General features: G+C 38.9%; 1 protein-coding gene across 4 annotated transcripts in view; it reads left to right on the forward strand.

Moving 5' to 3' along the window:
- Dbp80 (Dead box protein 80) overlaps positions 1-9,553 on the forward strand; it is a gene marked incomplete at its 3' end in the record, with an annotated part of 142,844 nt that extends 133,291 nt beyond the window's left edge. For 2 of the 4 annotated variants that reach the window (NM_001276239.1, NM_001276240.1), the window contains 3 exons: positions 8,073-8,235; positions 8,295-8,408; positions 9,351-9,553. In NM_001276239.1, coding sequence (NP_001263168.1) covers positions 8,073-8,235; positions 8,295-8,408; positions 9,351-9,553 — 480 coding nt within the window. Of the gene's footprint in view, positions 1-8,072; positions 8,236-8,294; positions 8,566-9,350 lie in introns of those variants that run through there. The other 2 variants (NM_001276241.1, NM_001015151.3) reach the window with 2 other exon arrangements.
- Between the last annotated feature and the right edge of the window lie 5,758 nt (positions 9,554-15,311).

The following is a 15,311-nucleotide window of genomic DNA, read 5'->3' on the forward strand; positions in this document are numbered from 1 at the left end:
ATATCAATCACTGCTTCCAATTGTTGGAGTACATCAATTCCGATCAAACCCTCGAAGAATTGATGAAACTTAAAGAGAAACATTCTTATTTTACCAACTCCTTCCAGTTCTGGGAACATTGGTAAACATGCCTCCCTCTCAAGTTCGTGGGACTGTGTAATGGTTTTAATAGCTATTGGGTCTTTTAATTTCCTTATATACTGAGGTCGTGCTAACTCGGGTCGAATAAATGAAAAGGTGGATCCTGTATCTATTAACAATTTTATTGATTTTCCTGGTTCAACTTTTATCAATAAGTAAGGCAGCGTCGAATGACTCTTCCTGGTTCCTAAATATCATGAGGGTTGCTCGAGGCTGGATATATAAAAATTTGGATCGTCCTCTTGGATATTATAAAATTGTCCCCTAATCGATGCTTGATTACCCATCCTATCGGAGGTGTTATTTGAATTAAAAGATCGCCCTGAGTTGTGCGAGTTGTACGACTGTCTGGATTGCCCTGAATTATTCGAGTTGTTAAAGTTCTTGGATATTCTTGACTGTCCGCTGCCCTCTGTGTTTTTCCGTGCTTCGATTGTAAGCTGACCTCTCTCTCTGCCATTGTTGTTATTATAGCCATAGTTGTTCCATTGTCGGTCCCCGTTTGCCTGTCCCTGATTCCATCTCGGATTCCTATTCTGATAATTACGATATGGTCTTTGATAATTTTAGGTCTCTCCTTGATTAAAGTTACCTGCCCTAAATGGATTTCCCATCATCGGGAGAAACCAAATTCAGGCCACCGATTCGTATTCGGCATGGTAAATGGCATCGGAAACGGAGGTTGGTTGCTTCCTCTCCACTGGTACTGCGACCAGACGCCTGTTTCCCTATGGTTTTCAACTGTCTGGGGCTCTTCTCTCTCCACTTGTTTTCGAACTTCCTCAGTAGCCTTATCTGTTGACTCCGTTGACTCCTGTGCTTTCTGAGTTGAATTGGTTTCTGCCAAGGCCACCAAGTTATTTTCCCTGCAAGCTATTTCAAAGGCTTTCGCTATGTTCAGCCACTCCATATTCCTAATGGTCGTCACCCCTTAACGCTGGCACAAAGCCATTTAACACCATTTCCTCATACCATTTAATATTCTCCCTTTTCAACAGTACATTATGCTCCCTAGACGCAACAAGGCTCACCAGCGCCCCTGTGCGCTAGCGTGCTCCGCCCAATACTGGACTGGATTGCTAATTTCTATTCTTTATTCTTCGTTTATTTATTTTTCCATATGCAGTAATTTTTAATTTTAATTTTTCTCGATATACGAATATCCATTCCTATGCTAAGCGGCCGCCCTGTGCTTTACAGTGCGCCGCCTAATACATGTGAATGTATATCCTATTCTTAATTACGTACTTTTGGTCTCGTCCTCACGCTAAGCAGCCACCCTGTTTGCACAGCGTCCTGCCCAATACATACGAACGAGCCCCACGAACTTTTTATGCATTTGTTTTTCACTCTTTTCCACAGCTGTAACATTTGTATTATTTTTCTTTTATTGCGATTTTACTATTTTTATTTCTTCTTGTATTTTTTTGTTTTATTTTTTTCACTTGCATTGTTTTCCTTTTAATTGCGATTTATTATTTCTTTAAAACCTCCATTTCACTCACTCTACTCACTGTTTTTTGTTCTTCCTTACAATGCTATTAAAATAATTCTCCACATCCTTGGTCGTCACGAATCCTTCCTTTCTGTTGAATCCGTCCTAAGGCCAAAGGATTGCCGACTGCGCTAGTTATGATAAGTAGGTTCTAGGAAAGTTGCGGAGTGTCGTCGAGTTTGGATAAACGTCTGCTCGTTTTGCTTTCGATTTTCAGAATGAATTTTTATTTCTACTCTCTAGTTATTCTCAACTCTGTTTGTTACATATTTGTTTCCTTAAATGCTGATCTGGCCGAAAAGTGGAATTAGAGCGGATGCAGTTCTGTGGTGGGTATCGGGGGAACCCCGATGTTTGTAGCGACTCAGCACTTCAAGTACCAATTAATACCAATTACTTGTGAACGTCATCTTAATCTCTGATTGTCAAGAGGGGTCTCGGCGGGGACCGCCGAGGGTAATTGCTGAGGCGACACTTAAGTCTCTGGCTGACGAGGGGGTTTCGGCGGGGGGCCGCCGAGGGCTGAGGCGGTAACTCCTTCCTTCTCAGACTGAACTACCGACCATAGCGGGGCCACGATTTCTGCAAACGTAGCAACTGGAGCCGTGGTTGGTGTGAAGGTGGGACGTGGTGTGCCCGCCGGTGAGAAAATGGTTGTCCTCCTGGAGAAACATGCCACAGCAAATACGATTATCAGCAAGACGCCAAGCATCGTGTATGTAGTTGTCGCGTGGACCGTGGTTCCCCATCGTATTTTGTTGATCTGTATTTTGAATTTGAGATCCTCCATCCTTAACTCGTGTATTCCCAACTCTTGCGTTGTCCTGTTTTTTTTGATCGTCTCTATCCGAAGTATATCCAGCTTTGATCCAGCTGCGCCAAGCTTTTCTACTGCTTCTTATTAGACATTATTCACCATTGCCTTGCAATGGCTAAATTTTATTAACGCCGATCCATTTAACCTCTTCTCCGGTCCGCAATCTGTTTGTAGTTTCACGATATCTCCATTAAATATCGCGATGTACCCAGCCTTTGGTTCGAATATCGCGGTGATGAATCCTGCATCCTTCATCTCGCATTCCGCCTCTTATACATTTTTCATTAGCTTTGTTTACAATCTTATCGTTCTTACATATATAAAATTAAATGCTTGCAATATTTATAAGTGAAAAAAATATAATTTTTATTTCTCTAAATGATTACAAAACTTTTTATTTGAGAAGAACACCGACCTTTTACAATTAGGTCTGAAACTGAAGTCTGATAATTATCCTGATTTGATTGGCGTTCAAGCCTCGGTATCGAGCTTTTCTAATATGGACTTTAGACTTTAGGGTTTTGATCATGAAGAGAAAAAGCTTTGTGTTTCTCTTGGATTCAAGTGCATTTGCTCTTGGATACAAGTACTCTTAGATTCTTATAATTTGTGTATTGAAATCGATATTTTTGTTTTTCGGGATTGCGAGTCCGAGCTTTGAACGTGGGAACGAGGGCTTAAGCAAGGAATTGTTTAAATTAGGGGACGGATGTTTAGTCTACCAGTGGGTGACTTATCTAGAATTGGGGTTTTTTCCATTCTCGAGGATCATATAACAATCTTATTCTTATCTGGTATCTGGGTACATCCGAAGTGGTGTATGTGTATTGGTATGTAGGCATGTGCTTAAGTCTTAGGGACTTATGGATATGTCACTATGTATATTCCTTATAAAATTACATTTTTTCTTATAATAATACATTTCGTGTTCATGAATCGCCAAATAATTTTGTGTTATTAGAAATTCTCTGTCTCTGTCTGTCGAGGGGGTTTCGGCGGCGGCCCGCTGAGGGCGTATGCTGAGGCGGTAACTCGCTTTTTCGAAACTATTTTTTATTGCCAGTCTCTGAGCGTCGTTAGCAGATTAGAAGGAAGATTTGGGTTGCAATCTTCTGACTGAGTGTAATGTTTTATTACACTCTTCCGTGGCTCTCATGGTGAGCTCGACTGTGTCGTCAACTTTTTTTTTGTCGATTTTAATGAACCCAGTTATTTACGTTAGGGTGTTGTGGAAACGCTCCACTTGCCTGTTGGATCTGCAATGTAAAGTGCAGTGTATTTGATAAAAAAATGTACTATTGTAGTATGGGTCTGCTTACGTCAGTTATAGTCCTAGAAGTTAATGGCTGTACTACCGAAAACTTTCAGAACTTATCTGCACAGGTTAACAATAACTTTTTATCCGTGGAGTAGATGTCTATATGCAGCATTTCGCACCCATATGAGAAATTTAGTGCTATACCCAATTTCTGTTTCTTGGGGTGCCTGTTGTACTTAGCTTTGGTGCATGTCTTGCAATTTATATATACGTTGCCAAGTTTGGATATATTTGGAAAATAGTAATCCTCAAGGACTTGTTTAACATTTTCCTGGGGCGCGGTTGTGCTCGCATGTAATAATTTTCCTCTGCTTATTAGCATTCGTGATATCTATCTTGGTTACTGGGAATTCCGTCACTAAGGTATGCTGGATGCATGTGTGCGTAGGTTTTAGTAAATAGCGTTCACAACATCTACGTTTACAAATTCTTTAATAGATCCGTACAGAGATTATTTTAAAGTGGATAATGTGTCGGTTTTTGGCACCGAAAACTATAAAATGTCGAAGTGAGGGCTGTAACAGTTCAGGGTTTTACTGTAGTTTCGACCGTGTAGTTCAAAGATTGTGGCTGCTTCAGAATGGTTTTCGGACTTCAGCCACTTTTCCAGGCTTATAAAACACTTTTGCGATGTGTTCTACGATGAATTCTTCGTTTAGTTTTATCATTTGTATTCCGCCCGGCACAGCGAACGTGAGATGCAGATGGTCCGTAAAAGGACGGATCTTTTTGGTGCGATATAGGAATTTAATTCTTTCTGGAGCAACTCTCATGTTCAGAAAATACTGTGTCTATGTGGTTAGCAGCACTTTCGGAGAAAATTATCACATCTTGAGCTTTTCTTGAGTTTCCTAGCTGGTTGACATAACATGTTCCAAGGAAGCCCTCTTCGCGTAGTTAACCAAGTAAGTGCCACATTCAGTCTGGACGAGCCTGTTATCAGCTATGATGGTCATATTGGTGTTGAACCGATAAATAGCGACTTTTCCACAAACTAACTTAGCGTCTGGTATTTTTAGGAGGTGAGCTCCTTTATCTCCATCTGATTTCTGGATCGTATTTATCGAGTCAGTAAGCTCGTTTAGTCTATCTTGAAATTAATGTTTAACTCGTTTTGACTTTTCTCCGTTCTACTTAGTTGTTCGTGATTAAATTTTATTCGCTCCCAGTCATCAAAGTCGGGATTTCCTTCGATAACCTTTAACGTTGATCCCAGTATATTATTGCTCCTAGTTTTATTCTAGCAACTAAACTTTAAGCTTCTCCTTCTGGTCTGCATAGTGTTCATAGGAAGTCATGTTCGTTGAATGTTTAAAGTATCCGTAGCTGTCCAATATTACTACATCTCCGTCCGTTATAGTTACTGACATTCGTCGTCGCTACAGCCGCTTTTACTAGAGGTAGAAAATATCCCCCTAACCTAAATGAAATATAAATCAAGAAAGAATAATATAGTCGGATTCTCCGACTGTCAAATACGCGAAATTTCATCATTCTTCTGTGATATCGATAGATATTGGGAAATAAAATAAGAAAACATTTTACGAATTGTTCAAAAGTGTGGGCGTTACCGTTTTGGTGGGTTTAGGGCGTTAGAGTGGGCGTGGCAAAAAGTTTTTCAGCAAATCGATAGAAATGTACAAGACTAAAAAGATTATGAAAAAATTAACAACCTTTTACTTTACGAGTAACGGCTTTAGAAAATATGGGGTGATTAACAAAGATTGTCTTTATGAACCTTTTATGAGCAACCCACGACTTAGTCGCCTACTTGGTAACCTTTATCCGTCCTATCTTTATTGAATTTTTTCAAGCTCTTTTTCAGTGCTTCTTGCATTTTATCACTGATTTTTATTGGTTTTTGGTCTGTTACTAAATCTATGGTTCCATTACACCTGGCAGTTGCTGAAAGAATTACCTCTGTGGTGTCCTTCACCCCTTTTTTCTGATTTCAGTCACGGGTCTATTTCTGCGAGTGTGCCGTAAAACCTTTCTACTTATCCGTTGAAAGTACTGTGGTACGTTTTCCGGCCTCATTTTGATTTTAAAGAGAATTATTAATAATTTAAAGAGAATTAGTATTTATTAAGTAATTAGCTTGTCCGCTGTGTCGATGGTATAGGTCAGTGATTCTTTGCAATGTATTGTGGCCGCGTCCGACTCGTATGTGTCTTTACAAGCCTTTTTTTGGGGAGATAACGCGTTCAACTTGTATGTGTCATCTAATGCGTTTATGCTTTGCCGAGATAACGCGTCTGCTACGGTGTTCTTGTCCTGTTTTGTTTTGGAACTGTTCATTTAAAACAACCGCTGTGGCCGCGTCTCGATTTTGTTTGTAAGAAGTGTTATTTTCTTTTCCATTTCATGGTAATACTTGTACTCCCCTTGCCTTGTGTCAGGGTTTTGTCCGCATATGTAAAGTCGAGACGCGCCAATACGGCATCAACATTTAATAACGTATTAACTGTTTTTTTTGTGTTAATACCACTTGAAACTGCATACCCCTAATCTTAAATCATTGTAGATCTAACTATGAGTTGCATGACCCTTACAGAAATTTTTGCTCTGACTATTATAGACTTAATTATAATCTTGACTTTTTGCCGCTCTTAAAGCAATCAAATCTAACTTTTTTTATGCAGAATTAGATCTTCGAAATTTTTTGAATAATTTTATTAGTCTTGTAAATTTCTATCGATTTGCAAAAAATTTGCCACGCAACCTCTAACGCCCTAAACGGCGGCGCCCAAATTTTTGAACTATTTTTCGAAATATTTTCATGATTTTATTGGGCTTGTAATCTTGATCGATTTGACAAAATTTTTTGGCAAGCCCACTCTAATGCGCTAAAGCCGCCAAACCGGTCACGCCCACACTTTAGAAGGATTTGTAAATTTTTTCTTATTTCATTCCCCAATATCTATCGATATCCCATAAAAATTATGAAATTTCGGGTTCGCCTTTTCACTCTAGCTGAGGAACCGGGTATCTGATATATGATAGTATTCTCTCTTATTTTCTTTTACTTTATAGGAGACATGGATGGAACTCACAGTGAACGGGTAGTCGACAAGCTCCTTTATGGGCTTTGTATTATTTTATGCCGCTCCGGTATCAATAGGGATTTTTATAGTTCTTCCCGCCAGCCTTCGTTAACGATGGGCAAGTGGGACCTTTCTCTAAAAAATTAATAAAGTCGTCGGAGTCAAGTGAGTCACTGTCGTCTTTAATCGTATTAAAAGCGACTGCGTTTTCACAATCTTCATCTTCTTCCGCATTGGCGGCTTGCTCAAACATTGTCTGGCGCGTTTGGCCAGACATTCTCTCAGAAAAGTTTTGTCTTTTAGGGACATGTTTACAGCTTCGTAAGTACTGTTGTACTGTTTTGCGCCATGAATAGGTATTTTGATTCTTGTTGGTCTTTTTAAAAAAAATAAGTGTTTTTTCTGGGGCGCTGTCGGTACCGGAATTTCCGCCTAGCTTTTTAGTATCAGTACTCAGTATTCTCTATTCTCAGTATAAGTAATGTATCCTTGAACAATTAAAAGGCGTAGGTGGGAGATTGTATCCATGCCACGTACTTGTCCTGATTCCAGTAAAGTCTGGGATTGACTTTGATTTTCTTCTCCGGGTGGATCGCTGACCAACTCTTTGTTTGAGCTTAGCGTTTCTAAATAACCCTTACGACTTGATAACCAATTCAATAATATCAGCGTAAGCTGGAGTTAGTTTTGTGAGCTATACGCTCTTTAGTACAATCAAAATCAAACTGAAAACTTAACTTTCCGGTAAACGCTTCCGGCAGGCGATTGTCAGGCCACGTGCTGACACTAGCAAAAACAGCATATCTCACCATAACAATAAACAAGTTCTTCCCCTAAATATGTTTATGCTGAATCTGCATATAAAATCCAACAATTATCCAAGGTTTATACCGACTGGTACGTTATTCATTAATTTTGTTAACTTATAAAGGCTATAACGGGTTGGTACGCGCAGACCATCTGGGTACTTTTCCTGCCCGATTACTAAGCTTGCCATGCCGCCTAATTCAAAATTTTAGTTTCAGGGTGGGCCGAGACGGTGAGAAATGTTAACTCTTTATTCGTTTTTTGTACATTGTAATCAGCAGAGTCTTTAACTGACAGCTTAGATACGAGTTTCGCTGAATGATTGGCAATACCTTTACGTGTACAATGTACATAGCCTCTCGTTTTTAACTTATCAGCATTTATTAAACCAAAATAGACCGCTATATAAAATATTATTTAATAAAAACATGTCTTATCTTTCTGTTATAGACAAAAAGAACTGCTGCTTGGCTTGCAGCAAAAATGACGTCGGATGGTCATTCTGTTGCTGTTCTTACCGGGGATTTAACAGTTGTGCAAAGACTTGATGTTTTAGATCGTTTCCGTTCAGGACTTGAGAAGGTGCTTATCACTACAAATATTTTATCAAGAGGTATATGATCAAAACTTGTACGATATGTATTTGTACCACATATATTACCGTATTTTTAGGCATTGATATTGAACAAGTTACAATTGTAGTCAATTTCGATTTGCCCGTAGACCTTGATGGGATGGCTGACTGTGAAACTTATTTACATCGAATAGGACGGACTGGGAGGTTTGGTAAGAAAACAAAGTTCGTTTTTATACCCGTTACTCTTAGAGTAAACGGATATACTATATTTTTTAAAATGTATGTAACCGGCAAAAGGAAGCTTTTCTGACCATATAAAGTATATATATTCTCGATGTCCGTCTGTCCTTATGAAACTAAAAAAACAAAAAAAAACTAAAAAAACTAAAAAACTAGAAGGTTGAGAAAGGCGCAGTGCATGTCCGTTGACCCATGTTGCCACGCCCACTGTAACGCCCACAAAACTCAAGCCCACACTTTAAAAAGGGTATTGATATATTTTCATAGTTTAATTTATCTAGTAAATTTCCACAAACAAATTTTTGCTACGTCCACTCTAACGCACTAAAACCGCCAAAAACTGCCACTCCCACATTTTTGAAAAATTGTTGGATATTTTCTCATAATTTTATTAGTTTTGTACATTTCTAACGATTTGCCAAACAACTTTTTGCCAATCCCACCCTAGCACCCTAAACTGATGGCCGGAGTGGCATTAGATATATGCAAAAGCGCAATTAGTTATGGAAACATATCAGAACAGCTAAAATATCACAAATGCGATACTAAAAACTTCACAAATATCGATGACGTAGCAATACCAAGTTCAGTGAAAACTGAATCCAAACAAATGATCCTAAAGAGAAAACAACTCTAAAGTCCGTTCCATTTACCACCTCGATGATTGACACAATTCGTTCGGAGACTAACGAACCCGTAAATTGCAAGCTTTGAAAAACCAGCGGAAGTTTTTAAATAATATCTTTTCTAATTCAATTTTTTTTGAGCACTAGTCTCGCGGCCACACCTCTCGCCCAACCGACCAAAGGGCAAGCTTAAAAAAGTTTAACTGTCCGATTGTAAAAATATGGCACCTTTGTATGTTTTGGAGTAAATTATAGGGGAATTCCCTTTACCTTCTCCTTTCATAGAACCTTCCGCTTTAACGCGAAATTCGCCTATTTTTGGTGTGAAAGCTGAATCAGGGAAAATAGGAAAGGAAATTAACCGCAGTAGTAGTGGAGCGGAGAGCGGCTCAAGAGAGATGCCAAAAGAAAAGGAAAATATCTCTCTTTTAAAGTTCTTCTCTCTCACAGGCAACCTAGATGAAGCGTGGGATGTACAAAGTGAGTAAAACCTTTACATAAACAGCTGCCGATATAACATTCTATTAAAAATTGCTACCGCGGCTCTTTCTATTCTCCAATTTGGAAGCATAAGTTTTTTTGGAAAATTCCCGTAGAAAAAATGAATAGTATTCTTACTATACTAATAAAAAACATTAAATACCATTTTTTTTAAACAGAGAAAACCCGCTAAAATATAAATCCCAAGCCTCCCTCGCCGTACCTAAACTGTAATGCCCTCCAAGTAGAAACAAATAATTATTGTTTAAAAAAATCTTACTTCTTACATAAAGTCTACATAGGTTACAATAATTTTACATTTACTGTCAAAATTCCAAAATCCATTAACAATTAATAACAATTAACATAAACAATAAAACAATTTGAATTAGAATGTTAACTTTTAAAACCTTGTGTGATCAGTTCGGATAAGCTTCATGAACCTGTTCAGAACCAATTTTGATTAGATTTTAAGTTTATTTTATGTTTAAAATTAAAATTTGTAATGTTGTGTAAATCAGATTAAATTTCTCTTTGTTCTGTAAAGTGTAGCATATTTCTAGGGATCACATTTTATGTTAACTGGGTCATTGGTGGTCATGGTAGGGTGAGCGTAGACAGCATTACAGCTGCTGTCGTAAGAAGTTGCTATGCCGTTGTTTGTCCTTAGTCCTGTCGTCCGTTAGTCTCATAGCCCGTTTGTTTCTGGAGATCAATCATAGTACGCGAATTAAATAAGTGATTGATACGTGCCGAGAGAGTAGTCGCGATGCTAATTATTCTCCCCTAAATCTGCCGAGAATTGGAAGCCGAAACCATCGTGTGCTTGATAGCCCAGCTACATATTACCATATGCTCGGGGAAGTTATACACGCAGTTCAATACAGTATTATTATTAACTATCATAAACTTAATTTGGCGCAAACGTGTCAGGCGATAGATCGATCCGGCAAGACCAGATCTGAAAAAAAAAAACAAAAAAAAAACTTTCAAACTGTCACTAACATTAGACGTTTGGCCCCAAGCTCTCTACAAGTTTATTAACTAAAGTAGGCGTTCAAAGTAAAAATTGCGATCTAAAAATCAGATGGTTGTATAAATTCAGGCTGTTATAAAAGTTGTAGCCATTTGGCTTACGCCGCTACTGAATCCGAACGCTTATTGTTTATTATTATTATTACATCAAATTGCCTACTTTCTGCTGAAAGAGTTTTAGCTATTTAGCTGTAACGCCGAGTTCATTTAAAGTTTCAATAATTTATTTTGATATTTTTATTACTTTTAAAATTTGTGTTGTTTACTAATCTTTGGCATAGAATTAAAAAAATTAAATGTATAAATTGTACAAACCAATTGTTGTCTTTTGCCTTTTGTGTTTTGTATAATTTGTCATTTATTAATGAAATGCGAAAGGTTAATTTAGATAGGATGTTAAATGTAGGACTATTAAAAAGCTCACTAGGAATTCAAATAATCAAGGATCACCTTGTTGCCTTTTGCCTTGTGTTGAGCCAAGTTATTTGTTTTCTATTTCTGAATACAACATCCTTCACCTTCCATTCTAGTCATTTTCTGTTATTAAATCAGTAGCACCAATAGCGTACAATTTTACTTCGTCAGGACTTTAGTAAGAAGGAAGTTTACACGGCGATACTTGAAAACAATTGCATGACAACCCTATTTTTTTTGATAATTTATTTTATTTTACTTTACTTTTTGGTTCTCGTTTATATATTTAATAGGATCATTTTTCGTTTATATACACATTAATTATTCATTTAATTTATTATACATCCTTAGTTTATAGTGTCATGGGATTATTAGAAATGCATACAGAACTGAAAACTTAACAAAAATTGTTAAAAATATGCTTTATCTGCGCTAGAACTATTTAATATCGTAGACAAATTCTAACCACCAGTCGCCAGTCAATTTCACCAAACTTGTTTCACTACTAAATCGGGGAAAAATAAATTTTGTCCCGTCTGTTCCAGCTCCCTTACCGTCTACTGAAAACTTGTCTGGGGACCTTAAAAGCCAATACCAGTCAAATCCAGGCAAGAAAGACAACAAGACCGAGTCGAAGCTTTAGCCGGTCAAACATAAGACGGTAATCTTCAAATAGTGGCTCAAAATGCCAGTAAATTAGTAAATTGGCGATACCACAAAAGCGTAACCGTTGTGCAAATCTGCATTGATAGATACCGGTTGTGTCGCACGTATGCAAAAGTCATCTATTTTGATTTATCGTTGCAATCTCTTGGGTGCTAAAAATAACACTCACCAGTACATTCGGGCGCTGCTTCGTGCGGTGTCAGCATTTGGTTAATAACAAAAAGCGTTAATCGAAGTGCGGTGTAACTACGATACCTGACCTTCGGGCAACTTATTCCCCTCACCCGGCGGGGGAAAAAAATCTAAACTTATCAGCAAAACTGATCCGTATTTTATCTGTTTTTTGGACAGTTAAGCGTGCAAGTTATTTTGTAAATATTAAGATAATGAATGAGATCAATTCTGATGGCTCCCAGCTTTTAAAGAAGCAGAGTGACCATAGCACAATGTTCTCAATGTTCTGGAAAATTACCCCATGAGATCAGAAATGAGTGCCGTTCAGCAATTCAACGCTTTACAAGCAACGTAACTCAAATCAGTAGAGTCACCAAAACAACGGTGACATTTACTAGCGCCAATAGCACCGTATACAAATACAAATGGCAAATTCCACAATAAGCAGCACGTGCCTTGGAACAAGATCTACTCACCAGGAAAGTTCCACATCGACAAACTCCGGCATCGATGCTGCCAGAAGATTACTAAATGATCAAAACCAGAGAGCGGGCAAAAGGAAAAATGGAAAGCCCTTGTCCCCCATCTCCAACCCGAAAAGAGGGAACAGCAGCCACGTTTTACACTCGCCCCCTACGACTAGCCAGAAGATAAGTTCCAATAATAGGTTTGCCATTCTGGACACGGATATATAGCGTGGAAAATAGCGTGGAAGGCATGATGATAGAGGGTGCTGATATTGACAATGCCCATATGGATGATTCTCACCTTGATGGATCCCATACTGTTGGAAACTTGCAGGAACCATCCAATACAACCAATCAACTTAATGATCACAAAAAACCACCGCAAATTGTTGTAAATATTAGAAACTTGAATGATCTGTTTGAACTTATAAAAGAAAAGACAAGCTTAGATAACGTTGTCGTCAAAGCTAATCAAGGGGAAACGGTCAGAATATTTCCAAAACACAGTGAAACTTACAGGAAAATAGTAAGCCATATGGATAACATTGGTATTCAGTTTCAAACTTATCAAATGCTGACAGGAAAAGCACACAGAATTGTAGTAAGGGACTTACATCACAGTACACCAAACAAAGACATAACCGCCGATCTGAAATGTTTAGGCTACGAAGAACTCCACATTCACAACCCCAGGTCTAGGACTAATAAGGACGAAAAACTAAACATCTTTTTCATTAATATAAAGCCCTTTGCAAAAATTAATGAAACAGAGCAGCATCCTATGCTACAGTAGTAAAAGGATATCCAAACATAGCGCCCTCCAAGGATGGACCAGCCCAGCGCCAACGCATAAACAACTCGCAAACGAAACAGATATTGCAGCAACAGGCTCCATGGGATAGTCTTGACAAGAGAGGCTAAAGGCTTCTGACACAGAAAAGAAGACTCCGAAGGCGAGCAATTCGATCTCAAGACCCGGTCCCTGGGGTGGAACCGTGCTGCAAAGCAACTACGAAACGTCTTAAGAGAACTTCGAAGCAACTTTTTTGGGCAGAAACTAGCTTCTATGGATTACACAGTGGATGCTGGATACTCGCTATGGAAATGCGTGAACTTGCTAAAAATGAAGAGGAGCCGGCTAATTGTTTTACACATCATCTGGAGACTAGGTTCACCCACTTCCAATTCGCTACAACGGAGTAGTATCAAGAGACGCTTGATAGCCTAGAGACACCTCTGCAAATGTCACTACCCATTAAGCCCATCAGGGTTGAGGAAATTGCCGAAGTTATCAAATCTCTCCCGTTAAGTCTCCTGGCATCGACAATGTTTGCAATGTCACATTAAAAGCACTACCTGTTCGAGGAATTCTCTACTTGGCGCTGATATATAATGCCATACTCAGGGTGCAGTTTTTCCCAAAGCAGTCGAAAATCTTAATGATACATAAACCCGGTAAACCTGAAGAAAGCCCTTTTATCTTCGCTATCTAAGGTATGGGAACGACTGATTGTCAACAGATTAGATGACATTATTAACGAGCGCCGGATCATCAGTTTGGATTTCGTCAGAGACATAGCACTGTGGAGCAGGTGAACAGACTGACAAAACACATCATACAGGCCTTTGATGATTTGGAATACTGTAATGCTGTGTTCATTGACATGCAACAGGCATTCGATAGGGTCAGGGTTAGAAACTCCTATTCGACTCCTTGCGTTATGAGAGCTGGAGTTCCGCAGGGCAGAGTACTCGGACCGCTGCTCTACTCAGTATTTACTGCAGATCTGCCATGCTCAAACGCCTATCATATGGTAGATCCCAGGAAGGCCCTACTTGCTACGTACGCTGACGATATTGCCCTGTTGTACAGCTCTAATTGTTGCAACGAGGCAGCTCGGGGTCTCCAAGAGTACCTCACCACACTGGCTGCATGATGCAAAAGATGGAATTTAAAGGACAATCGACAGAAGACCACCAATCCCTGCTTCGGCTTGAAGACCTTAAGCCCCGTCACCGCACCCATAGAACTGGAAGGTGTAATTCTAGATCAACCTTTACAGGCTAAGTACCTCGGGATTACCCTTGATAAACGTATGACTTTCGGCCCGCACCTGAAAGCTACGGCTCAGAGATGCTATCAAAGGATGCAACAACTGCGATGGCTGATAAACAGAAAAAGCACCATGTCACTGAGAGCCAAAAGAGCAGTCTACGTCCACTACGTCGCCCCGATCTGGCCGTACGGAATACAGGTCTGGGGTATTTCTGCAAAATCCAATGACAACCGCATACAGGTATTGCAAAATCGTGCCATGCGTGGAATTACAAACTGCCCATACTATGTACGTGACACTACCCTTCACCGTGATCTGAATCTTCATACAGTGGAAGAGCAGATCTCCAGGCACACTAGCAGATATAGTGATAGACTTAGACGACACCACAGTATACTTGCTAGACGCTTACTCCCTGCTAGGCCTCTAAGAGAATAAAAAGGAAGGGTTTCGCCAAAACAATTGGACAACCCTAAAGACCCCCTCGAAATATGAGACAGTTGTAAGTCCTCACATGCTTAGTGCAAGGTTTGGTTTTATTATTTCCTTGTTAATTGCGCTGTTATGGTACTATTACTGCATTGTATGGATTCATCGCTTCTAAATAAATACAAAAAAGACTTTATGTAAGAAGTAAGATTTTTTTAAACAATAATTATTTATTCTACTTGGAGGTCATTTCAGTTCGGGTAGGGTGGGGGAGGCTTGGGATTTATATATTAGTGGTTTTTCTTTGTTTTTCTTTTAATTGGAATTAAAAAGAAAATGGTATTTATTGTTTTGTATTAGTATAGTAAAAATAGTATTCATTTTCTCTACGGGAATTTTCCAACAAAACCTATGTTCCCAAACTAGAGAATAGAAATATAGAGAATAGCAATTTTTTATAAATTGTTATATCGGCAGCTGTTTTCTCGTATTTATGTAAAGGTTTTACTTGCTTTGTACATCCC

Source organism: Drosophila melanogaster, chromosome 3L (assembly GCF_000001215.4).
Source record: "Drosophila melanogaster chromosome 3L".
In the NCBI taxonomy this organism is placed as follows: Eukaryota; Metazoa; Arthropoda; class Insecta; order Diptera; family Drosophilidae; genus Drosophila; species Drosophila melanogaster.